The sequence below is a fragment of the Mytilus galloprovincialis genome, chromosome 7 (genome assembly GCF_965363235.1).
Source record: "Mytilus galloprovincialis chromosome 7, xbMytGall1.hap1.1, whole genome shotgun sequence".
NCBI lineage: Eukaryota > Metazoa > Mollusca > Bivalvia > Mytilida > Mytilidae > Mytilus > Mytilus galloprovincialis.
In genome coordinates, this window is record NC_134844.1 from 23,332,011 (window position 1) to 23,358,777 (window position 26,767).

General features: G+C 32.3%; 1 protein-coding gene across 2 annotated transcripts; it reads right to left on the reverse strand.

Annotated features, from left to right (window-relative positions):
- Window positions 1-594: 594 nt before the first annotated feature.
- On the reverse strand, window positions 595-20,806 carry LOC143082585 (inactive hydroxysteroid dehydrogenase-like protein 1). 2 transcript variants are annotated; one of them, XM_076258326.1, is made up of 9 exons: window positions 20,553-20,806; window positions 19,723-19,845; window positions 18,509-18,619; window positions 10,307-10,365; window positions 9,813-9,857; window positions 8,926-8,960; window positions 7,388-7,469; window positions 4,336-4,563; window positions 595-3,753 (listed from the first exon to the last, which is right to left on the reverse strand). In XM_076258326.1, exons 1-9 carry the CDS (start codon window positions 20,761-20,763, stop codon window positions 3,601-3,603), a joined length of 1,047 nt encoding a protein of 348 aa, XP_076114441.1. In that variant the 5' UTR covers window positions 20,764-20,806; the 3' UTR covers window positions 595-3,600. The 2 variants fall into 2 exon arrangements, with proteins under 2 accessions (XP_076114441.1, XP_076114439.1); XM_076258324.1 differs by lacking the exon at window positions 7,388-7,469 and adding an exon at window positions 8,243-8,324 and having other exon boundaries at window positions 20,553-20,805.
- Between the last annotated feature and the right edge of the window lie 5,961 nt (window positions 20,807-26,767).

The following is a 26,767-nucleotide window of genomic DNA, read 5'->3' on the forward strand; positions in this document are numbered from 1 at the left end:
AAAAAAATGAACAAAAATAATTATCTTACCTCCTATACATTTCCAAGAATATGATTGGTTAAAAGCGTCCGCGTGCAAACCTTGTATATTTGATATTAGGTTAGTAGGGAGGCGGGGCTTATCTCATACACGGTTAGTAGTGGAGTTACGTCCCTTTATATTCCTTATTAGGTAAGAAGGGGGCAGGGCTTATTTCATACACGGTTAGTAATGGTGTTATGTCCCTTTGTAAAAAACAAAACGGTACTGAGAAAAAATCTTAAAAGTTCCAACAGACGAAGAAATTGATGATTAAGATTGAAACAAATTCATAAAACACATTTAAACCTTACAAGTCGTTATTGTTGGCATCTGTTTTTGTAGGATCAATGGAAGTATTTTCTTAGCGCTAACAGTATTGAAGACTTGATTGTTTTGAGAATCACTAGTCTTAATTTCACACGTTAAGATAGTCGGTAAGATAAATTCGTTACATAGTGTGCTAGTGACGTAATACGGTATTTATGGGGTCAGTAAATTCCATATGGGGATTCACTGACCCCATATATACCGTATTAGGTCACTAGAACACTATGTAACTAATAATATGTAAGACATAAACAAACGACAACCACTGAATTACAGGCTCCTGACTTGGGACAGGCACATACATAAATAATGTGGCGGGGTTAAACATGTTAGTATATCCACTTCATTTGAACTTTGGCAGATTGTTGTTTCATTGGCATTCATGGAATTTCTATATTTATCATATATTTAATAACATTATGATAAATCTTAAGCATGCAATCTCTCAAGGTTACAGTTTGCTGAGAGAACTGTCACTCCATCCTGACATAACTTTCACATTCTAAGCTTTATGTAAGACTAAGTTATTAGTTCTTAATGCAGCATGCTCATCTCAGAAGCATAAATTAAATTTGGTCTTTGGTTAGACCTGGTCACAGAAACTGTTGTAATGATGATACAAAATAAATCTAATCATTGAATGCAATTCTATAAAACTATGGCACATACATAACAATATAGCACAGACATTACAATATAGCACAACAAGTAAAATAGAAGCACTTTACAAATAATCATTTCATTAATACTTTTTCATCATTTGATAATTTCATGTAATGGTAATGTCTAATAACATTGTTCAGCCTTGTTGGTTTAAAAAAAATCCATTTCACATAGAACATTCAACTGAATGAAGTGAAACTCTTTGTCTTATTCCTTACATTTGCATTACAACACAAATACAATAAAAAAAGATTCACAACATGCATATGGTGCATACAATTGATTTTAGTGCATTAACATTTCAAATTAGTGTGGATAACTGTGCCAAAGAGACTGTTAGACATTGAAAAAGTGCAAGACTAAAATATTTTTTTGTGGGATGTAAATAGTTTTCAATTGATAGAAATAGATTGCATATTTAGTTTGAAAAACAATATCAATAACAAAAACTTTTTACACAAATATATATATATCATCAACTTAATTTTAGTCTGAGTTGTTAAATGTTGTTGCATATTAGGCAAACTTTCAGTGCTATCGAAACCATTTTAAAAAAAAATGCATTTTTTCTGAACAAAATTACTCAGAATGTTTTATCATGTTTTATGTCATGTATGTTGTAATTTTAAAAAATATTGTGAAGAGATAGGTTTAACAAGAGCCTGTGTCGCTCATCTTGGTCTATGTGCATATTAAAAAAGACTATTTACCGGATTTGTTATCACATAAGCAACACGACGGGTGCCACATGTGGAGCAGGATCTGCTTACCCTTCTGGAGCACCTGAGATCACCCCTAGTTTTTTGGTGGGGTTCGTGTTGTTTATTCTTTAGTTTTCTATGTTGTGTCGTGTGTGCTGTTGTTTGTTTGTCTTTTTCATTTTTAGCCATGGCGTTGTCAGTTTGTTTTAGATTTATGAGTTTGACTGTCCCTTTGGTATCTTTCGTCCCTCTTTTTTAAACAAAGGACACAGATAGATTTATGACAAAATTGTGCTTTGGTGATAGTAATTTGTTTGTAGATCTTACTTTACTGAACATTCTTGCTGCTTTCAATCATCTCTATCTATTATGAACTAGGCCCAGTAGTTACAGTGGAAAATATTTTGTAAAAATTAAAAAAAATATGAAAATTGTTAAAAATGGACTATAAAAGGCAATAACTCCTTAAGGGGTCAATTGACCATTTTAGTCATGTTGACTTATTTAAATGTCCTTCTTTGCTATACATAATTATGGCTGTTAACAGTTATCTCTATCTATAATAATATTCAAGATAATAACCAAAAGCTGCAAAATTTCCTTAAAATTACCAACTCAGGGGCAGCAAACTAACAAGGGGTTGCCTGAATGGTCAGAAAATCTAGGGCAGATAGATCTGGACCTAATAAACCATTTTATATCCCTCAGATTTGCTCTAAATGCTTTGGTTTCAGAGATATGAGCCAAAAACTGCATTTTACCCTGTGTACTATTTTTAGCCATGTCGTCCATCTAAGTTTGCAGGCAGGGTCATTGAACCCAATTTTAAAATTTGATACCCTAATGATGATTGTGGACAAGTTTGGTTAAATTTGTCTTAGTAGTTTCAGAGGAGAAGATGTTTGTACAAGATTACAAAAATTTATAAAAAAAAAATTAAAATTGACTATATAGGGCAATAACTCCTTAAGGGGTCAACTGACCATTTTGGTCATGTTGACTTATTTGTAGATCTTACTTTGCTGAACATTATTGCTGTTTACAGTTTATCTCTATCTATAATAATATTCAAGATAACAACCAAAATTGGCAAAATTTCCTTAAAATTACCAATTCAGGGGCAGCAACCAAACAACGGGTTGTCCGATCATCTGAAAATTTCAGGGCAGATAGATCTTGACCTGATAAACAATTTTATACCATGTCAGATTTGCTTTAAATGCTTTGGTTTCAGATATATAAGCCAAAATCTACATTTTACCCCTATGTTCTATTTGTAGCCATGGCAGCCAACTTGGTTGGTTGACTTGGTCACCGGACACATTATTTAAACTAGATACCCCAATGATGATTGTGGCAAAGTTTGGTTAAATTTGGTCCAGTAGTTTTAGAGGAAAAAAATTTGTAAAAGTTAATAATGATTGGACGAAGGATGCCAAGTGTTGAGAAAAGCTTACTTGGCCCTTTGGGCCAGGTGAGCTAAAAATAATAAGTTGTTTTTGAGATTTTTATAGCCTTATTTGTACGCAAAATGTCCTAAAATCAAAGCTAATTAATACAATATTTTTTGTCCATTGATTACAAATTGTAATAATTACTGCATGCATGCACAAATTCTGTATTTATATTTAATAATATCAAAAGTTAGAGGAATCGGAAGATTTCCCCCCTTCCACTCTTAAGTTTGCTGTAAGTATATCAAACTTTCCAACCAACATTATCTAGCAAGGAATGAATAATCACAGTTTCAACTAGACCAGTATCAGTTTCATTAGGATCTTAAATTACTTCAATTACACCTTACATGAAGAAAAATCTCACAGTTTGATTTTCAAGTTTCTCATATTTTAGTTCATGCATAATAGTGTGTTCTAATTTTCTCTTAACATCAAGAATCTGATTCAATAGACAATTCACTGCCCCTTTTCCTGAGTGTTTTCTTGTGATGTAACTTTTCTTGTCCCTGTCTACGTAAAGCATTATTCAGTCTTGTGGCTCCCCACATCCACAGCCATTCAGGAATACTATCTGATATCCATGCCTTTAATAAAATATAGCGATATAACATATATGGATAAAAAAAAGGGAGATTTAATGAGACAACTATACCTAACAAAGACCAAAAGATGTGAATGTGCAACTGTAGATCACCAAACAATGTTCAATAATGAGCAAATTTCAAAACATACAGAAAAATTATAATTGGTCCAAGATTGACAAAATGTGAAACAATTTGGCCTAATTTATGCTAAAACAATCAAACACAATCATCAAACAAAACCCCACAACAATCATAAAATATAATTTTGGTAGGTTTTTTGTTGCTTAGTCTTTAGTTTTCTATGTTGTGTCTTGTGTACTATTATTTGTCTGTTTGTCTTTTTCCTTTTGTAGCCATGGCGTTGTCAGTTTATTTTTGATCTATGAGTTTCACTGTCCCTCTGGTGTCTTTGGCCCCTCTTTTGGGTACTTATCAAATCAAGTTACTTATTCTCTCAACCGCTATCAATTTAAAACAATTAATGAAATGACAACATGTTCTTTTGTCTTGGAAATGATGGCTTTGAGTATTTAAAACCACTTCAAACATAATTTATATGTATATCACAGGATAAGCATGTACCTGTATAGTATGTGGCCAGTATCCTGATGTTCTGCTACTGTATCCCAGTGTAGCTATTGCTGATTTAGCATAGGTATCTGCTGATGGTATAAATAAACCAGGTTTAGATAATGTCTGACTATAACGTGTCATTCTAGTCGCAACATAAAATGGCATCAGAGACTGTACAATGACTCCCGAGTCCCGGTACTCATATTGTAATCCCCTTGCAAAATAGTCCAGGAAATACTGAAACATAAAGTAGCATCTTATTCAGCTTAATGTACATTAATTATTAGAACATATACAGATTTTGTTTGATTAATTTCTTGATTGATAAATCGTAGTATAATGTTCATTCCAGCATTGTGCAACTGTGTTGATTCATACATATATGAAAAATGTCTTTAGAGTTGTTAATAATACATCAGAATTTCATGGTTAAGTGAGTAATGAAGTTATGTTGTGATTTAGTGCAAGAGATGTTTAACTTTGTGTTAAAGGAGAGCTGTGGTGTAGTGGTGAGCGCATCAGACTACTAACACAAAGGTTCCTGGTTTTATCCCCGTTCTGGGGAGAAAATTTCAGGGACAAAATTGGCGGCTCTCCCTTGACATCATTTACAAGTATGGTCTTGAGAAATGATGATGGTCCATAGAAAGGGGATGATAAATGGATGACCCATGTTAAGAGAGAGCTATATCTCATGCATGTAAAAGACACCCTTGTAGATTTCGAGAGAGTAGGCTAATGCCGCTACAAGGCAGCACTTGCACCTGCAAAGTGGAAAGGGATTAATATAAGTTGCAATAACTTGTTTCACAATCCACTATAAATAAATATGTTTAAACTAAACGATGTTCATTTCATTGATTAAACAGCGACTTAATGTGCACTGACCTATATTTGAAAAAAAGTTAAACATTTTACCCACAAAATTTATCTAAGGAAGGAAAAAAACATCAAGTAGTCATTAGAAAAAAATAATTCAAAATGTCTACATTCTTCTTTATATCTATCATGTCTATATCTACAGTTCTGTACAGATAATAATGCTACACTTTTGACTGAAAGCATTTGCAATCAAGAAATCATTAGATGATTACAACAATGAAATTACAACAACAAACTAGAGGCTCTCAAGAGCCTGTGTCGCTCACCTGTTACTGTATTTACTGATGTCGACCATCTTGGGTGGTAGGCGGGGTCATTAGACACTTTTTTAAATAGATACATTAGTGATGATTGTGGCCAAGTTTGGTTAAATTTGCCCCATAGTTATAGAAAAGAAGATTTTTGTACAAGTTACAAAAATGACGAAAAGTTGTTCAATATTGACTATGAAGGGCAATAACTCCTTAAGGGGTCCTCTAATAATTTTGATCATGTTGACTTATTTGTAGATCTTACTTTGCTGAACATTATTGCTGTTTACAGTTTATCTCTATGTATAATAGTATTCAAGATAATAACCAAAAATTGCAAAATTTCCTTAAAATTACCAATTTAGGGCAGCAACCAAACAACTGGTTGTCAGATTTATCTGAAATTTTGAGAGGAGAAAGATCTTATTCTGATGGGCATTTAAATCTTGAAAGATTTTCCCTAAATATCTTAGTTTCAAAGATATAAAGCAAAAACTGCATTTCACCACTATGTTCTAATTTTAGCCATGTCGGCCATTTTGTTTGGTAGGCGGGGTCATCAGACACATTTTTTAAACTATATACCACAATGATAATTGTGGCCAAGTTTGGTTAAATTTGGCCCAGTAGTTTCAGAGAAGAAGATTTTTGTACAAGTTACAAAAAATGACGAAAAGTTGTTAAAAATTGACTATAAAGGGCAATAACTCCTAAAGGGGTTGACTGACAATTTTGGTCATGTTGACTTATTTGTAGGTCTTACTTTGCTGAACATTATTGCTGTTTACAGTTTATCTCTATCTATAATAGTATTCAAGATAATAACCAAAAACTGCAAAATTTCCTTAAAATAACAAATTCAGGGGCAGCAACCCAACAACATGTTGTCCGATTCATCTGAAAATTTCAGGGCAGATAGATCTTGACCTGATCAACAATTTTACACCCTGTCAGATTTGCTCTAAATGCTTTGGTTTCAAAGATATAAGCCAAAATATACATTTTACCCCTGTGTTCTATTTTTAGCCATGGCGGCCATCTTGATTGGATGGTCAGGTCATCGGACACATTTTTTAAACTAGATACCCCAAGGATGATTGTGGCCAAGTTTGGTTAAATTTGGCCCAGTAGTTTCAGAGGAGAAGATTTTTGTAAAAGTTTACGGACGACGGACGCAGGACGCCGGACGACGGACGACGGACGCCAAGTGATGAGAAAAGCTCACTTGACCTTTCAGGTCAGGTGAGCTAAAAATGAAAGCTAAGAAAAGCACATGCATGTCATCAATAGTTTTGTTCCACTTGTTTATAAATGTGAATTTGAATATAGTGCAAATAAATATTGTGTTAATAATTGTTAATTTAAAAAAAAAAGAACTTTCTGGTATGTGTTTTTGTTTGCTTCTTCTTTCCCTGATTTTCACTTAGGAATATCTGAAATTAATAGTTTTCTAGAACAATAGTGCTCAGTCTGTAGGAATACAAAAAGAAACACCCAAAATGTACCATTTTAAACCTAATCATGTAAAATAAAACAATTTGTTGATACTATTTATTAAAAGCTGTCTGATTTGTTGCTACAGCTATTTTTTTAAACATGCATAAAGTATTAAAATGAAACATCAAAAAGAATGATTCAAAATTAATTTTACAGAAAATTTATTCTTCTAATATTTTCACTAAAAAGAGAGACAACTACTTTGAAACTTTCATAAAGTGACACTGATGATTATTCACTCTGTCATTTTATTCCTTAAGCCAACATAAAATGTCCCTTTAGCAGAATTTATAGATAATAGTTTTATATTTTCTTTTCCATAACCAAAACATCATATTAATCTTACAAATTATTTGAAACAAAAATGTAAGCTACAACAAATAGGATGTTATAAGCATGCAAAAGACGTACTACTCTAACACTATTCTAACCGTTGTAGCAGCATACACTGTCATTTGTGGAGTTATTTTTGAACATGAACCTGAGGACACCATAACTATAGCTCCCTTTTTCCTGTAACAAACAATTGTCAAACTCCAGTTTAAAATTTTATCTTGCCACACAATCAATTGGATGAGAAAGATATGCTAAAAAACCATAAAAGTACATATCTAAAATCAATGCACAATTTTCTAAGACTGCATAAGTTGTCAACTAAATATCTAAATATTTGTTATCATTAATATCCTTAAAGTAAAAATCCATGTTGGATCCAGGGGTTCAGTAGAGAGCTTCAACCCCCACACTTCGGGCCAAATTGTATTAAATCTTATTTTTTTCAAGACATTTTTATAAATGTTTTAATAGTCCACCAACACAATTCGATATGCTCAACTTAGTAGTTTATATTCAATTATTGGGAATTATGACCCCATCCCTTTAAAAAAATCATGGATCTGCTGTTGAAAATAAATATAGATGTCAGGCAATAAATGATTTGAGAGCCCACAAAAAGATTATCCAACAACAACATTAGTACATTGAAGAAAGTATCCTCAATTATTTCTCCATTATCATATTTTTGATCTGGATTGCTTCCCTTATGCACATCCTAACATCATAATGTAGTTTTATACCAACATACATCCAGAGGTCTATGAAGAGTTGCACTTACATGGATCCTAGAAAATGTTTATGTGCCAATTCATTTTTATCTTTATATATATAAATTCTGGTCATCTAATAGAAAAATCTCATTTTGATATTTTCAACACTTTTATGGTTTTTTAACTGTCTTTCCATAAAAAAATAAACAGAAATGCATATGTTTCATTCAATCTTCTAACCTTTGTTGCTGCATAAACAGTCATTTGTGGTGTGATTTGGGAACTTGACCCTGAGGCAAGCATGACAACTGCTCCCTTCCCTCTACAACAGAAAAACATCTAGTCCAGATACATGTATATACATATTCAACTATTTTGTCTTTAACTTTCACTTAAAAAAAATATGGAAAGTTAAAAACAAAATAAACTACTGTAGATCCATTTATTTTTCATGGGTACCAATTTTCGTGCATTGAGGAAAACTTACACTTAAGTTGATATTTCTTTTTGGGGATTTGTTAATTTCTGTCATACAAGGCTATAAAAAAGTTGTAGTTCTTTGAACATTTGATTTCTTGGTTCACCTGTACCTATGAAATCCATGAAATTTGGTATCTAATGAAAAATAATAAATTCACAGTATTAGTGAAAACCATCATTCCATAAAGTACTTAATTTCTGAACTTCAGAATATTGTTTTGATTTTTTAATTTTTGTACAATAATCATGCTTGATTTACCCTCTTTACTATATGCAAGGAGCGCAAGTTTCCAAATCACAAAAAAGAAAGAACATAACAAATTTTAACCAATAACTTGATATCTAAGCTAAAATGTTCTACATTGATATTGGTTTAAAGCTTATATAAATGAAATATCTTTTTGGTACCTATATTTAGTATACATATATATATATATACTAACCTTTGAACCATCTGTGGCATTATAAGGTGTGTCATCTAAAAATAAAACTTAAGAATATATTTTTTTCTTCAGAATATCAATAAAAAACTTCACCATAATCAACTTTATTATTGTTAATGTGAATAGTAATACATATTTATTAAACAAAAAAATCAAGGTACAGTTAAACCCTGTCACTGACCCTTGCAAAAACTGCTCTCAGTGTAAAAAGAAATTAAAAAAAAAATTATAAGTAAAAATAATTTGTTTTGCCCTAACCAATTGATACACATGATGAAAAGAAACTAGGGTTCATCATTAATCAAAATAATTCAATAAATAGCATATCAATGAAAGGCCTACTGGTTAAGATTATGATAAATCTTTAATTGCTGTATTTTTAATGATATGCGATTTTTTTATTTTATTTATATACAAAAATATCAAAAAGTTATGCCAGAGAGATTTTGTTTGTTAAATTGCTGTTATGTATAGATTATCGGGTTTTCTACTCATTGATATCGTAAAATATCAGCTGCGAGCCACAATGTGAACCTTTTTGGCGAGTGAGCTAAAAAGTTTCACATTGTGTCGAGCGGCTGATATTTTACGATATCTATACGTAGAAAACCCGATTATCTGTTTATCGTTCTATTAATGGTCTTTTTTCCTCTCCCTAAGACGGTTTTACGCTTGACGAAAGCAAGCTTGATAACGTCTCCTCTCGCATTGTGACGTCGCTGATAACTTCTCCTCTCACATTGTGACGTCGCCGATAATGCCTGGTCTCGTTTTGAAGTCTTGATACGAGAATTACTGAGCGACAGAGCAGGGTTATATAGGCGTAGGGAAGGACGATAAATTGACATATACTCCACAAGTTATAATCTACCTCTAATTTTACATACCATAGTTGCTGCTGCCACATTCACATTCACAAGTGACCATAATCTCTGTAAAATATAAAAATATCATCAAGATGTCTGCTGAAATACTCACAGTTACATGTGTCCACAATCTTTGTAAAATATTAATTACTATAAAATGTTCATTGCCACAACAAAATTCTTACAGGTGTATATATAAACATCAAGCCAAGAAGAAAAAAAGATTATTTTATGTGTATATAATAAAGTGTATTGTATATGATATGGCTTCCTCAAAATCACACACTATATGAACCATTTACCAATAAATAATTCCTTTGGCAAACTTTTTATAGAAATTTGTCAATCTATTTTCAAACTGTTGTGGATAAATAAAGTGTGATATTAATGACAAGACTGATGATGACAACCACTTAAGATGACAAATCCCCATACTAAATAGATAGGCATTATCAGTTGACACAATAATAATGGAAAATATCTTATTTTTCATATTACTATACAATTCTACATACCTCAACAGGTACATCTAAGAAAAGCTGAGGAAATTCATACATCACACCAACATTGTTTACTGTAAAATAAAATGAAATTGGAAGATTTGCTTTATTATATCTGATGAACAAGGGAAGGGAGATTTGTATTTCAAAAGATTTAATGGCTTGGGAGTATATTATCAGATTCTGATATGTTAACAACATGGTGGCTTGGGATATTATCAGATACTGATATGTTAACAACATGATGGCTTGGGAGTATATTATCAGATTCTGATATGTTAACAACATGGTGCCTTTGCATTTTCTAAACATGCTTTTTAGGTAAAATAAAAATTAAAGATTATATTGTAAAGGTTTAAAAAAAAAGAAGCTATTTATTGATGTATGTGGAATGACAGGGGGGAGAGATATCAGGTTGCAATAAATTGTAAATTTTCAGAAAAATAAATAAGATTACAAACCAAGAAAGAGTAAGTAAATGAGTACATTCCACATCTACTTTACTCATTCTTAAGATTATATTTATAGACCAGTTGCAATTTCCCTAAATATTTCATGAATATTCATGAATTCATTCATGAATATTCAGTAATGATTAAAAATCAAAGTAAATTTGGTGCTGTGAGATAGCCATCTATACTTGTACATTTCAATTAGTTATAAAATATAGAAAAGAACTAATGACACATAATTAAACACAATTTTTGGGGGGCAGATGGGGGAGGAGAATTGCTTAAGCCAAATTAACACTATTCCTGAATGAATGCTTAAGCTATAGAGTTTTAATCAAAGAGCAGAATGCTCTGAGGGATACGATTGCCATATAGTTTTCATTGACACATGTATAGCAGTTCTGCCAACTTTTCATTAAGCAAATTCGTGAGATTTGGCCAAAATAGAAAAGATCAAAGAGGAAAAAATTGATCCAAGGATACTGCTGCAAAAAAGCATGAACATGCGTGAGTCTCACACATTTTTGGCAGCCCTGGCCTTGATAGTCCAAATAATTATGACGTCTTGAAAGGCTATTATAGTTTTTTTTCTTTGACGCCTTACTTCGACGTCGTAGAAATGGGGTTCCTCCTAGAATTAACGGCACCCATAGAAAAAGTCAAATCGACTTAAAGAAAAAAAATATAATAGCCATCCAAGACGTCATAATTATTTTCAAAACTAATTCAACTGCACATGTAAAGGTAATATAAATCTGAATAGTCACTCAACTTTAAAAATAGCTAATCCCAGATACAAGTGTACGAGCAATGTACTTATTGTGTTTTATTTGTGTGCTATCAATTCCAATTTTACTTTCCACAGCAGTCACTGAGAGAGAGAGAGAAGGTATTTCACTTCATAGTTCGAGATTACTCTGATGTCCGACGGCTGATTTGCCAGACAAGATGGGACCGTGGGGGACTTTTATGCTAGTATACTTAAATTACAAACTTAAATAGTCCCAGTCCCATATATTATATCAAGTATTATTGGATGCCGAATTGAATTTTAAATAGGTGCCGATTTGACTAGATGCTGAATTAACCAGGTGCCGATTTGACTTGTACCCAGTAATCTCGGGACTATTCACTTCGTATATTATCACCGTTAATTCTGAGGCTTGTATAGGGTATATTGGGATACGGGATATTTGCCATTTTAATTTTAGGGATATGGGATATTTGTCCTAAAAGTAAATGGGATATGGGATATTGATGCATTTATAAGGATATTGAATTTTTAACATGAAAAAAAATAAGTGGAATTTAAAAGTTAAGTACAGAAATATTTACATCTCACTTGATAAAATTGCCCAAACAAGTTTAATATTAAAGGTCATTCTAGTGCTTTGTTGATTTTAATTGAGTTTATGGTCGTTTTATTTAAAAGTCATCCAAACCCAAGCGAAAAGTATTGATCTATTTTCAATATTATATGCTCATATGTACTGATAATTTTAAAAGTATTTGTTTTGCTTTCCATACTTCGTTCCTTATTGTTAATTTTCCTTTTTTGGATGGTGATGTTCCTTTAGCACTATCTTACGATGTTTCTATATCACAACACCTCCGCTATGCCCGTGTCTGTTGTAACGTTTTGGATTTTAATGAAAGAAATCTATGTATTACTGGTAAATTATTAAGTCAGGCCAAATAAAAATATATGTGTGGTTCCAGTAACCCTACTGTCCCTACTTCTTCGGCTTAAAAATAGCCTACCCTAAAGATTTTATTGTCATTTTTCATTAAGCACTGTTAAAGTCAGAATGTTGCTCCCATAGACTCAATGTAAAAAAAAAACATAAAATAAAAAAAAATCTCTACCTACCTACCCTATCTTTTTTTCAGATGTAACTGGAACCACACATACTTTTTTATTTGGCCTCAGGGATTTCGTTACCACAAATCACTTAAAATCTTTACTAAATTCTAGATTTGGTTTTGAAGTTTGGTTCTACCTGTAGAAAACTTATTTCAAATGGGATAGCACATCCTCATTTTTACGGAGATGTTGTTTACCGTGCCATTGGATGCTGGATGTGTAATGATTGATAATTTAGTCTCAGATGCATTACTTTTTATTAGTTGTAATTGGCTTTGAACTAGCTGTCAGTAACTGCGAGTACTCTCAGATCTGTATTTAGTGTCTTTTTGTTGATTGGATGTACAAGTACTCGGTCACGTTCACTCTCTGTTTTTAAGGTCTTTCCTTTTTCTATAAGGAAAGACCTTACTGTATTTCTTCTGATTATTATTATTATTATTATTAAGGTCTTTCCTTTCTTAAATGGAAAGACCTTACTGTATTTCGTTTGTTTATTATTATTATTATTATTCTTTTTCTTCCGCCATTTTCAAAGTCAATCCCCAAGAAAAGTACGCAAGATATCAAAATAATCTTTGGTACCAAGTATCGGGTCAATAAAAGCTATCTTGTATTAAGGGCACCGAAGTGTACTATTTACGTTATAGGAGTTATCTCCCCAATTACAAAAAACACTGTTATCGCTATAACTCATGAACTATAAGACTTAGCGGCAAATGGTTTTTTTTAAAATGTTCCTTGCCAAATGATACAAGTTCAAATAATTGTAACCGAAGCGATCCAGTGACTTATTATAGGAGTTATTTCCCCTTGAATATTTTAATTTTCAATATGCATATAAATCTCATGAACCGTAAGTCGTAAAGACTGCGGGTCTTCAGATTTGAGTTCATTGGACCAAAACTTAAAAATATAGGTCAAGGTCAAAGGTCAAGGTCATATTTTAGATTTTCAAAAGTTTTTCATTTCCCTATAACTATTGAACGGTTATAGATACAGAAAATTTAAGCAGTGAAAAATGATCGGTACTTAAAGGGGCAACTTTTTTACATTATGACTATATTGATTTTACCATCATGTAAGGGACATAACTCCCACTAATGGTTTTTAAAAAGCCATTTTTAGGCAAAACTCTTAAACAAAAGATCCTTGACCCATAGGGTCTTTTGCAATGACCTTGTGGAGCAATGACCTTGACGAAGGTCACAAGGTCAAAGGTCAAGGTCATCAAATTATGTGGTTTTTGGCACTATTTAAACAGTTTTATGTGTGTTTGAATCCAAACCAACCAACCAACCAACCAATCAATCATTCAATCAATTAATCAATCAATCAATCAATCAATCAATCAATCAATCAATCAATCAATCAATGTTTCCGTTTAATGTGTTTCATAAGGGATCCAAGGTGGGTTTTTTTGCTTGTTTTAATTGAGCCTATTAAACGTGTTTAACCAACCAACGTGTTTAACCAGCATATTTAACCGACGTGTTTAACCAACCAACCAATCAATCAATCAATCATTCAATACATGTTTCCGTTTCATGTGTTTAATACGGAATCCAATGTCTCTTTTTTTCGCTTGTTGCAAGAGACCCTGTATCAAGTATTTAACTAATAAACCAACCAACCAACTAATCAATAAATTTATCAATCAATATATATATGATATATTTATTTATGACAGTATAATTAAAAGAAAATGGAAGGAAAGACGTATCAATTATTCAAGAAGAATTGAACTTTAATTATTATTATTATTCTTTCCGCCAAACTTTAACGAAATTTCCCAAAAAAAGTACGCGACATGTTGAAATGATATTAGGTATCTAGTATCGGTTGACCAAAAGCTATCTTGTGGTGAGGGCACGACCCCGTAACATTTCCTTTATAGGGGTTATCTCCCCTTACACCGAAGACCTTGTTATCATTCTAACTCCATAACCATAATAGGTAGAAAAAAAAACAAAGGGTGGAATTTGTTCAGGAACAGACCCTGGTGCTTCGTTACATTTGAATTGAAAAGATTCAACGACTCATTGGTAGGGTTATGCTCCTTTGAAAATTAACAAATGTCGGTTGGCCACTAAAACTCAAAAACTGTAAGTTGTAGCCACCTAGGATCATCACCAATGATCATCAATTCACATGAACATGAAAATTGACCTAAGGTCAAAGGTCAAGGTCATGACCTATATTTTGACCTTAGCTTGTTATCAGATTTACTAAATAACCGTAAAAGATGGCTGATAAAATGTAACGGAGAAAATATGTGTCTTCTCGAGATCTACATTTGTTATGTTGGGTTGAAAATCATTGGACCAACTGTTATGGAACTAGGGCCCCAAAACTGTTTTTGGGGTCCGAAATGATGATTGTTTGCTTGTAACTCAAAAGTGGTTAGAGATAGAAAGAAACTTTGAATTGCAAAAATGATCAGCATAATAAGATCTAAAAAGTTAGGTTAAGGTCAGAGGTCAAGTCCCTAGCACCGACATAAAACACCTTAGCAACCATATATTTTTGAACTTAGAAGGCTATGAATAATATAAATATGACATTTTTATTACTGGAAATGACATTTTTGTCCCTAGCAACGACATACAAGTCCTTAGCAATCACTTATTTTTTTGACTTTAAATACTATGAATAGTACATATGACATTTTTAATAACTTATTTTAGTATATTTATCCTTAGGAATGATTTTTGCCCTAAGCAACCACTTATGAACATAAAAGTCCTTAGAAACTATATATTTTTTAACTAAGAAGGCAATTAATAAAAGAAAAAAGGAAAGACCATTCAATTGTTCATGAACAATTGACTTTTTAATTGTTAGATGTATTTCTATTTGTATCCATCTGATGAGTTAAGCCTTTTTCAACTGATTTGTATAGTTCGTTCTTATGTTGTACTGTTCATAGGCGGATCCAGGGGGGGGGGGGGGGCGGCCCTGGGGGCCCAGGCCCCCCTTTTCGTGGGAAAAATTTGGTTGATTATATAGGGAATCATTGAAGCATGACTGGAGCGGGCCCCCCCTTAGGTCAGTCCGCAGGCCTCCCCTTAGGAAAAGTTCTGGATCCGCCACTGCTGTTACACCACTGTCCCAGGTTAAGGTCAGAGCACGTCCCATATCAAAAAGTAGATATTTCGCCGTATAAACTACGTTAATAACGAATAGTTACTAAATAATCAATGTAAATTAATACATTTTCTTTCTATTACTGTTGTTGTGAGGAAGGAAATTAAAAAAAAGTAACAAAAATATTGGGATCTATGTAATTAATAAAGTTCAAGATCACAGAGTCAAATGTTGTGTTATTTCTTTGCAAAACAAGGGCTGTGCAAATTTTGCCTGCTGTAAAAATATTGCAACAGTTAAGTGTAATGTAGGTACATTAGCAGAAAGCTTTCTTGTGTTAAATTTTGAGTTATTGAACTTGCATGCTAAATATCCACTTTTTGATATGAACGTGCTCTGACGTCTGGCAAAACAGCCGTTGGATGTCAGAGCAATCTCGGACAAGAGACAGGGTTGAGTCCTTCTGTTCTTTCCAACATAGGTTAACGTGTAGGATGAAGTTTCTTATCAATGAAAGAAGAATGCTATCAAAATTAAATTTTACAGTCATATACATCACGGTTTGAACAATTAAAAAAAAAGTCTGAAATTAGACCCCTTACACTAAATTTATCGTTTATGATCACATAAAAAGAGATTGTTATACAAGGCTCTAAGATGGAACACTTCATCTTTTGGACACATATGTTCTTATTTAACACTGGAAGTATGCACTGTAAATTTCCTTTAACACAGTTTGTTTTCCCTGTCAAAATTGTTGACGTTGTGATGATGAGGAAAAAAATGGCTTGGGAATGAATTTATAATGATTTTTTGGGATATTTCAAAATAGTTTTAGGGATATGGGATATTTGTAAAAAATATTTATTGGGATATTAGGGGTAAACATTATAGGGATATGGGATATTGGGATAAAAACTTAATGGGATATGGGATATTGATACCCCCCCTAAACAAGCCTCAATTCTAGGAGGAACCCTATTTCCCAGTCCCATATATTATATCAAATATTATTGGATGCCGAATTGACTTTTAAATAGGTGCCGATTTGACTAGATGCCGATTTAACCAGGTGCCGATTTGACTTTTTCTATGGGTGCCGATTTTACTTGTACCCAGTAATCTCGGACTATTCACTTCGTATCTTATCACCGTTAATTCTAGGAGGCACCCCATTTCTAACTCTTTAATTATTAATTTCCTTTGGGTCAGTGGGCATGAATCCTTCCGTACACACTCCTCTGTTTAAATTGAGATCGTTCTTAATATAATACGACGTTTATCGACATCTAACGAGTTAATTTTTTCTTGACGATTTTGACGGGAAATACTTCTGAAAGGGAGACAACTCGAAACGATAATATGGAAGACTCCATTTTGGCTAAAGGGGTGTTATAGGTAAAACTTCATTGATTTTAATTTAAATGAGGCATATGATTTTAAATTATGCAACAACAATATTAAACCCTCAATAGCAGGCAAACGTAAAAAGAATCCAATGAGTTTCAAATTAATTAATAAGCGGGGAATCCAGTAAACCACTCAATCTGATACCCCTTGAAATCAAGAAAACTATACGCATGCGCATTAATACATAAACAAACCCGCGACTTGCGATTTGGAACAAGAACGTTTATTTAATTTATGATATGATTAATGAGTCTCAATTTCTTTATGAGAGTACAGTATCAGTTTCATAACGGTAAAATATAGAAAACTCCACTTCAGTTCTTATATGACAGAAATAGAATTATCGGAATTCAAAGAACTCTCGCATTTATCAAAACTGGGGAAGTCCCTCTGACGTGTTTCTAAATTTATAAAAACACTAAATATAAATACTGCTTAATTTTGATTTTCCGTGTTGTTAAAAACACGCATATAAGTCAAGGGAAAAATCAAACATGAAGATTATGAGAAGAACATTACAGGAAAGTTGTTTATGTTCAATCCTTTTGCTTGTTTTTACCTTTTAAAGCAAGACAATCATAAGAATCTGAGATGTTGCTGAATGTTTAGAATAAAACAGTTGACGTGAGGGAATGAGCCCTGAGTCAACGGTAAAAGTCTACAGATTGCTTAAAAGCAATCGTATCCCAAAAACTGATATAAAATTGGAAAGTAATTTTTCCTAATTGTTAATATATATAATAAAATTTTATTGTGTAAAATCAGATGTGGGATTACTTATCGTCACGGGAAGGTGAAATAACATATCCAGAAATGATAGGTTGTGACATCTTTGTGAATCAAGAGACATACAGATGATGATTATCATCATATTATGTCATGTTATGGTCTAAATCAAGGAAGAAAGAGGTTGTTACCACACTATTGTACTTTTTGTCCAAATATAAATATCAACAGTTAATGAGATCTATTTACTATATTGTTCTTGCAGACCTATGTAGATTTATAAAAAATATAGACGTGAGGGGGACTCCTACTGGTAAGTTTGTAATTTAATGTTCATGTTTGTATTGTTCACATGTACTTTAATATTTAATGTTATTGTTTATACATATATTTCTCTGTAACTATGTAATTTGTAGTTAATGAGAAACAAAATTCATTCACTCACAGTGAGACATCCACCTTGAAGCAAACAAACTGGTCTCAATGTAAGTTCAAGGTGGTACCAAGCACAGATTGAGTTGGATATGAGATAAAAACTTACAGCTAATTATTTCCTTCTTCAACAATGTCTTTTTCATGAACAATAATATTCTTTATTTGAATATACATCTCAAAAATTGTGTTCAATATTGCATCTGCTGTATCATTATCATGATTATACAGAATGAAGTTTTATACCTAGTATACCAATCTCTTTGTCTTTAATTAGGCTCCAAATCTTCTCGTAAATTTCTTTTCCATGAGCAAAGTCAACAGCTATTGTACAGGTTTCCACTTTATATTGTTCTTCTAATGAAATAGAACAATACATTGTAACATTTAATGTATACAAAAATACCACAAACATTTATAATACATTTTATCTTCCAAATGTAAGATATAAGTGACTAAAAACATGTGCTATAAATTGTATGAAAATGGATTACTTACTATATTGTACCTTACTATTTGTAAAAATTTTGAATTTCATTTCATCAGTATACATGGTATATTTATGTTTGTTTGTGTAAATTCAGAACATTTTACAATGTCATAAATATTTCTATCAAAAGTGTGATGGGATAGGCGTCTTGAATGATAAAACATGGATTTCACAAATGTATATAGCACTATTAATACGCATTGTTTCCTAAAATTGTAAAAATTAGTCTAATGGTCTTTCCCTACGCCTATATCACCCTATTCAGTCTTTCCAAAATTCTCGTAGCAAGGTTTTATACGAGAGCAGGCATTATCAGCGATGTCACAATGTGAGATGAGATGTTATTAAGCTTTCTTTCGTCAAGAGTAAAACTGTCTTAAGGGAGGGAGAAAAGACCAGTTATAGAATTATAGATAGATAAACAGATAATTGGGTTTTAATTGTATAGCTATTGTAAAATATCAGCCACTTGACACAATGTGAAGCTTTTAGCTTGTTTTCTGCAATCTCGTTCCAAAAAGATTCATATTGTGGCTTACAGCTGATATTTTACAATATCAATGTGTAGAAAACCCTTTATCTATACTCGCATGTCTGTCTATGGTTCAACAATTTCAAATATAAATGCACAAAATTTACAGTGACCTATAATGGATAATAATTTCTGTGTCATTTGGTCACTTGTCAAGAGTTGTTTCATTGGCATTAATCATACCACATCTTCTTTTTTATATACACAAAAATTTCTGAATTTACAGTGATTAATAATCAAATGTAATACTGTAAACCAATAAACCTTCACGACTTTGGCTAGTAGAAAAATAATGTGAATATAAATCATCTTAAACATGTACATTATGTTTCCAAAATAAAGTTGCCAGGTTATAAAACTACTTGAACAGGATACCAATTGAGGAGATCATTATAAATACTTGGGTAGAACTATATCGTATACAGTATACATTTGTACCTATATCTTTAGCTGCTCTGTATAATTTATTTTCTCCTCTACTTATCATAACAATATTCAATCCTCTATTTGCAAGTTCTTTGGCATAGGCTAATCCAATACCTTCACTACTACCAGTAACAACTGTAAATAAATATAATATGATTTCATCATGTAATACATAAACACAGGAAATATAAGAAAAATACAGGAAAAAAGATATTGAAAGCTTGTGAAAAAGTGATCTGACCAACACTGACAATGACAGGACTAACATTGACAATGACAGGACCAAATGAAAATTCTATTAATATCTTTTTTATTTCTCAAAGGATTTATCTCAAATTTGAAATCTAATAAGATTTCATCATCTTTTATATATATCATGATCATCATGTACATGATGTATTTATATATATAAAAAAAATACTAGAAAAATATTTAAGGTTGCTACAACCTGACCAAATAATGTTGACAATAACCTGACAAACAATGGCAACATCACCAAGACAGGACCAAAAGAAAATGCTAATAATTGTTTATACAGTTATAAGGACTTCATCCTCTTTCTCGTCCTGAACACCATGAACACTACTAGTCCAAATAATTATGACATATTGCAATCCTTATTTTTTTGCTGTGACAATTGAAAGAATCAAAATAGCCTTTCAACACGTCATAATTATTTGGACTATGAACATTGTATGAAATATTTGCCACTGGACATAGACTCATAGTTCAATAAATCAATCAAGCAATCCTTTTTAACCTGCAGCATTTCGAATGTGTGAACAAAAGCTTTGTTATCACATGTCAGAAAAAGATAACTTATTTCTCTAGAATAAAATTACCCGCCCATGGTCCAAAACGTTTTTTGTAGTTGCTGATATACGACAGTTTGCTCAGGAGATGGTCGTTTGTTGCTTTTATTAATCCTGTGAGACATTGAAGCGTTCGTTTACAAGCATACAATACACCAATAACTGCTAAAATATCTCTGGTATTTGTACAGGTTCTTTCTAATTCTTTCAGGAGAAAGTCGAAGCTGTCAACTACTGCCATTTCCCGACCTTTCAGTTACTTTACGGTAATCTACTAAACCTTTACTTTTCTAGCCTCCAATAAAAGAGTAGATAGGCCTAATACCGAAAAACAAAAACGAACAAAAGAGACTAACTACATATAATGATTTTTAAAGAGCCAGTCTGTGATAAAACCATGCAAAATGGTCCAAATCCAAAATATTCCAATCAGACTGATATTTTGTATTTTAAATACCTTATATGTAATAACTATTTGTGCAAAATATTTTGAAAAAATATTCAACCATTATTTGTGTATGCCGAACATTGATTTCGATAATTGTCCATTTCTGTACTAACAAATGGCCATTTTAAGCCTATTTTAGGGTATTTTGACCTGATTTTTTTTGTTTTATAGAAAAAATACAGCTTAATGATAACAAATATCTTAACAAACAACTTAAAATGAAAGGAAATTATGATAATTCAAAAAGTTGTGAGATTTCTCAATACCCCCACTGACAGGTTTGCATGGTTTTGAAAAAGTGCCGATTCAGCAAAATTTGTATATTTTTAAAGGCTTGAATCTTGTAAGATCATGTTTTATTTTCAATAAAATGTATTATTCTATATTGGAATTATTTGAGTAGGTTTCAGAGGCGTAGCATCCTTATTTATATTGGTACGGCAGAAAATCATGATGGGTCGCGAAGCGACGCATCCCGCCTCGTAGAGGCGGTTATGCGGCAAGGGGTTCGGGGGCCGCTGAAGGCCCCCGAGAAAATTTTAATAAATAGAGCAAATTCCTGCATTCTGACAACCTCCAGACACTTAAATTTGGTTCTCTAAAACCCTAGTTTTATGGGCAACAATTTAAAATATGACTCTTTTTTTTTTAAATCAAAATATAAAAAATTATGATAAAAAGTGCAACTTGAATCCTGCATTCTGACAATCTTCTGACACATAAATTTAGTTCCTAAAAAATTTGTTTTATGTGCAATTATATTACTATTTTGTGTTAAAATCAATTTCAAAATATAGAAAACAGAATTTGAAACATGAATCGTGTCGAAAAGGCAGCAATTAAACTTTATCAAAAAAGTTGAAGGCCGTTGAACATCTTAGCTAAACTATATAAAACACTCCTGTTTGGCAAAATAACCTCAGTCAAGAGGAAAATCTACTTGTGTTTAAACAAGTTTAACAATTTTAAGTAGATTCAAAGCCATTTGGAATATATAGTATTTCATGGTTAGGATCGTAATTGGGTGAGACAAAGTCCTGGACACACACCAACCCGGTACATATCATATAGGAAAGATCAGACAAAAAAATCAACTTTTATTTGCAGTTATTTGCCTTTTTGTTTACAGGGAGACTGCTTGATATATGAAGATAAATACTGATTCGAATCCCTAAGTATTGTATTTCTGTGATTATATGCATATGACATGTATACATGTACATGTTTTTTTTATATGATATGTTTTAAAGAAAAAAAAAAACAGGTATTTAAGAGGGAAAGGTTGGTAACCGGGAAAAAAAATACATAACAGTTAGATGCAGAAAGTTCAAGGAATATAATGGAATAGCATTTTCTAATAGCATTAAACGTGTTTGTAAACCGTCGAAGATCAGACTTGGGGCTTCAGTAACTAAAATTAAAAAAATTCACTGTGACTAGGACTGGTCTATCATTATGTACTTTATTTCTAAGGATCATGCAAAGGTTGGCACGTCTACTATGTGAATGCTAGATTTATATCCACGGCGAATATTCGTAACACTTGCTTTCAGATTTTAGCGTCACGGAACGCTAAATACTTTTAGTTTTTTTTCGATATCACACAGTAGATTGCAGATTTGTAGAGTGTATAACTCCAAAATTACGAGAAATAATATACAACCAAGTGTCGCACGGAACTTTTGAACATTTAGTTTATTATATATAAAATTCACACTATAACTGTTAAATGAAGAAAAAAAATTGTTATTTTCCAATAAAAATGTGTTAAATTACAAGTAAAAATCGCATTCAGTTTTTTTCGTATGTTTTGTTCAAAATGCAACATTCTTTGCAAACACTTCTTAAAATCTTGAAGGAAAACAAAACGCCATATATACAACGCACATTAGCAAAAATGAAAGACGCGATCACAAAAATTTACCATAGCACAAATGATATCACACATTCACAATGGCGTGATGTATAAGTACCGAGCCACGTCAAATAGATATCACCAAAACATGACTATTGATAAAACAGTAAAAATGTGTTACTGTATATGGTGTTGTTGAAGTTGGATTATATTCCGATCGTCTTGGTGCCTAGAAGCAGAATGTGCATTTTAACAATGTGCAGATCGTTTATTTGTCTCTGTAGCGGATAGATCAGCACGCAATAAAATTGGGACAACTCGTTTATATTTTAGTCATGATTACTTAAACTTTATGGTGTATGCATACAGAGTAACTGACAATATTTTTGTTGCAAAAAATAAAATAGCAAAAATACCAAACCCCGCCCAGGAACATTCAAAACGAAAATACCGTTATCAAATGGTAAAGTCAAAAGCTCAAACACATCAAACGAATGATTAACAACTTTCATATTCCTGACTTGGTACAGGTATTTTCTAAAGTAGAAAATACTGGACTAAAACTGGTTTTATAGCTTGCTAAACTTTAATCTTGTATGCCAGTCGCACAAAATTCCATGTTTGCCGCACAACGTTTGTTTCTCCATTTGAGAGTTCTAACTTTGATTCTTCCATGCCATTTGTGTTTAAACCAGAACAATTGTAGAAGGCAGTAACATGCTATTGATAGTACTATGACTGTTCATGACCATATGCATGGTCAATTAAAATCTTTTGTAAGTATAAAAAATCCATACTTTGATTAATACAAGGCAATTATTCGTTATCGTATCGTATACGAGTTTTCGAACTTTGCTTACGAATGTATACCGTATATTGCTATGACTTCTACATGGACCTTTCTATCATGATTTTTTTCTGTAAAATCTTTATTTTCTTTATTTCCGTTGAAAACCCTTATTTTTTTATATTTTTTATATAAATTTTAGGTACGGCATGCCGTACCAACGAACATTATTGGTACGGCGAGTGCCGTACCTGACGTACCGGCTGCTACGCCCCTGGGTTTCTCTATATGAATTGAATTTTGAATAAAAAAGCATATTCACCTGAGAAAGTGTTATTCACCGCACTAAACGTCACGCGCTTTTACATGCAACGTTATGGTAAAATGTTTCGTGTAAAAATTTGTTTTGGTATATGTTTGTCATTAAATACATTTTCTTTTCTCGGAATATGGAATAAAACAATTACTGTCTTTTGTTTCGTTCACTTCGGCCGTCGGCCTCAGTGAATATCATTTTTTCAAAAGTCAATAAAACCGCATATTTACCTCATCAAAAGACAGTAATTGTATAATATTTCATGAAGCTTATATATTTACCTACAAAATGCAAGAAAATGGTGCTCGGCAAATGATACCTTCTTAAGATAAAGAATAATTAAAGATAGGCGTGATGGCCATTTTGCCGATTTTTTTAATTTTTTATCTGTTTCAATAGAAACTTTTCAAAAGTATGTAATAGTCAAAATATAAGAAAAATAATGACTGAACTAGTGTTTACTGGTTATATTAATTGAATAAACCAAGTTTAACATAGTTTAAATTAGAGTAAAGGAGTAAACCCGGGAAGACCGCTTTTTTTTTGCATTTTTTGCCCCTAAACTGAGCATTTTTACAATATGTTTAAAATATTAATTCATTCAAAAGAAAATTACTTTAGTAACTTAAAAATTGGTTGTTTTATTAACAATACTATGCACACTCATCAGGTAATATCATCATGAGTTCTTCATAATTTTAGCATTTTATAATAGTCTAGTTTTTAGACGCTTTTTGTCTAAATTCAAATTAAAGTGGCCACAATTGAGTTCAGTCTTAAATTTTTAAAACATGTTGTATTTGATAATGATTCATAAAACTGTTTAACATATAAGAGATAGAGACTCAACATGAATGCAACCCCTTGCAATTTAGACAAAAAAAACTATCATAAAAGTACTAAAAATTCTAAGCACGTCTCCTTCAGATGAAATCGGGGTATTTTCTTTTCTAAAGTAGTATGAAAATGTAGACAAAATTGTACAAACTGCGCAGCCTTGTACATTCATGTTATCTATTTCCAGAAAAGAGTTACATTTAATTGTTTTGTGAATTTCATAGAATTGTGCCTCTTACCTAGAAAAGTGCTATATTTTGTATATTGTGATAAAGCTTTGTGCCAAATATAAAGAGACTACTCCTAGTAGTTCCTGATAAAACTACAACTGAAATTTTGTGACGCTGACACGAACCAGTTAGTTATCCCTATGTCAATTCTGGGAGAACAGTGGACATAACAGTAATGTTAAGTTTCCTCCTAGAATGTAATCTTTAGCAATTTGAGGCATGGGAATAAGACATGCAAAATACAGTTGGCCTATTACTACCAGCTGTGACAAACACAAATATTTCAAATTGAAATAACATTTATTTCATAACCACATGTAATAACCAAATACTTCACAGGGCGCAGCTTTATACGACCACAGAGGTCGAACCCTGAACAGTTGGGGCAAGTATGGTCACACCATTTTGATTGTGATTAAATAGTTGACACAACAGAATGAGTGTGGTCTAAGAACTTAAACTTAAAAACTTAAAAAAAATTAATTTGACATTTACCCATTATGGTCCAATATCCAAAATCTAAATACATGGTTAGATTCAGCATATCATAGAACCCCAAGAATTCAATTTTTGATGAAATCAAATAATGTTCAATTTTATACCCTTTAGACCTCAATGTGGATCAATTTGATAACCGGACCCAAATATTAAAAATCTAAATACATGGTTAGATTCAGCATATTGAAGAATCCTATATATTCAATTTTGTTGAAATCAAACAAAGTTTAATTTTGGACACCGATTTGGACCAACTTGAAAACTGGACCCATAATGAAAAAATCTTAGTACATTTTTAGATTCAGCATATCAATGAAACCCAAGAATTAAATTTTTGTTAAAGTCAAACTTAGTTTAATTTTTGACCCTTTGGACCTTAATGAAAACCAATTTGAAAACAGGACCAAAAATTATACACAGATAAATGGTTAAACTGTCGAGCAGACATACAATTACCCGGCCACGCCCACTTGTATTTTTGTCCATCTGATGAGTTAAGCCTTTTTCAACTGATTTTTATAGTTCGTTCTTATGTTTTACTGTTATACCACTGTCTTGGGTTAGGGGAAGGGTTGGGATCCCGCTAACATGTTTAACCCCGCCACATTATTTATGTATGTGCCTGTCCCAAGTCAGGAGCCTGTAATTCAGTGGTAGTCGTTTGTTTATGAGTAACATATTTGTTTTTCGTTCATTTTTTATATACATAAGGCCGTTAGTTTTCTCATTTGAATTGTTTTACATTGTCTTATTGGGGCCTTTTATAGCTGACTATGCGGTATGGGCTTTCTTCATTGTTGAAGGCCATACAGTGACCTATAGTTGTTAATGTCTGTGTCATTTTGGTCTCTTAACTGTAGACAGTTGTCTCATTGGCAATCATACCACATCTTCTTTTTAGCTCACCTGGCCCGAAGGGCCAAGTGAGCTTTTCTCATCACTTGGCGTCCGTCGTCCGTCATCGTCGTCGTCGTCCGTCGTCGTTAATTTTTACATAAATCTTCTCCTCTGAATTTACTGGGCCAAATCTATAATTTGTCATGGTGTAAACTACATAAAAATATAGAGACAAAATCTTCAAGCAAAACGAAAAAACTTGTTGAATTCTGACTATCTAAGTGAATTTTCTATGTCCAAAGACCACAACTCCGCACACAAATATCAGACTGGAACAAAATTGAATCACTAAATACCAAAGAAAAGAAAAAACATTCAAAATGTCATTTTGTCTTTAAAAAAATGAGTGATTTCCGTTTGAACAGAAATCTTCTAAT

Coding starts and splice junctions, on each gene's coding strand:
- LOC143082585 (XM_076258326.1), bottom strand. CDS start 20,763: ATGGCAGTAGTTGACAGCTTCGACTTTCTCCTGAAAGAATTAGAAAGA. Junction 10,366..18,508: donor CAAAGAGATTGGTATACTAG/GTATAAAACTTC, acceptor TTTATTTTACAG/TAAACAATGTTGGTGTGATG. Junction 4,564..7,387: donor CAGTGTATGCTGCTACAACG/GTTAGAATAGTG, acceptor TTTATGTTTCAG/TATTTCCTGGACTATTTTGC.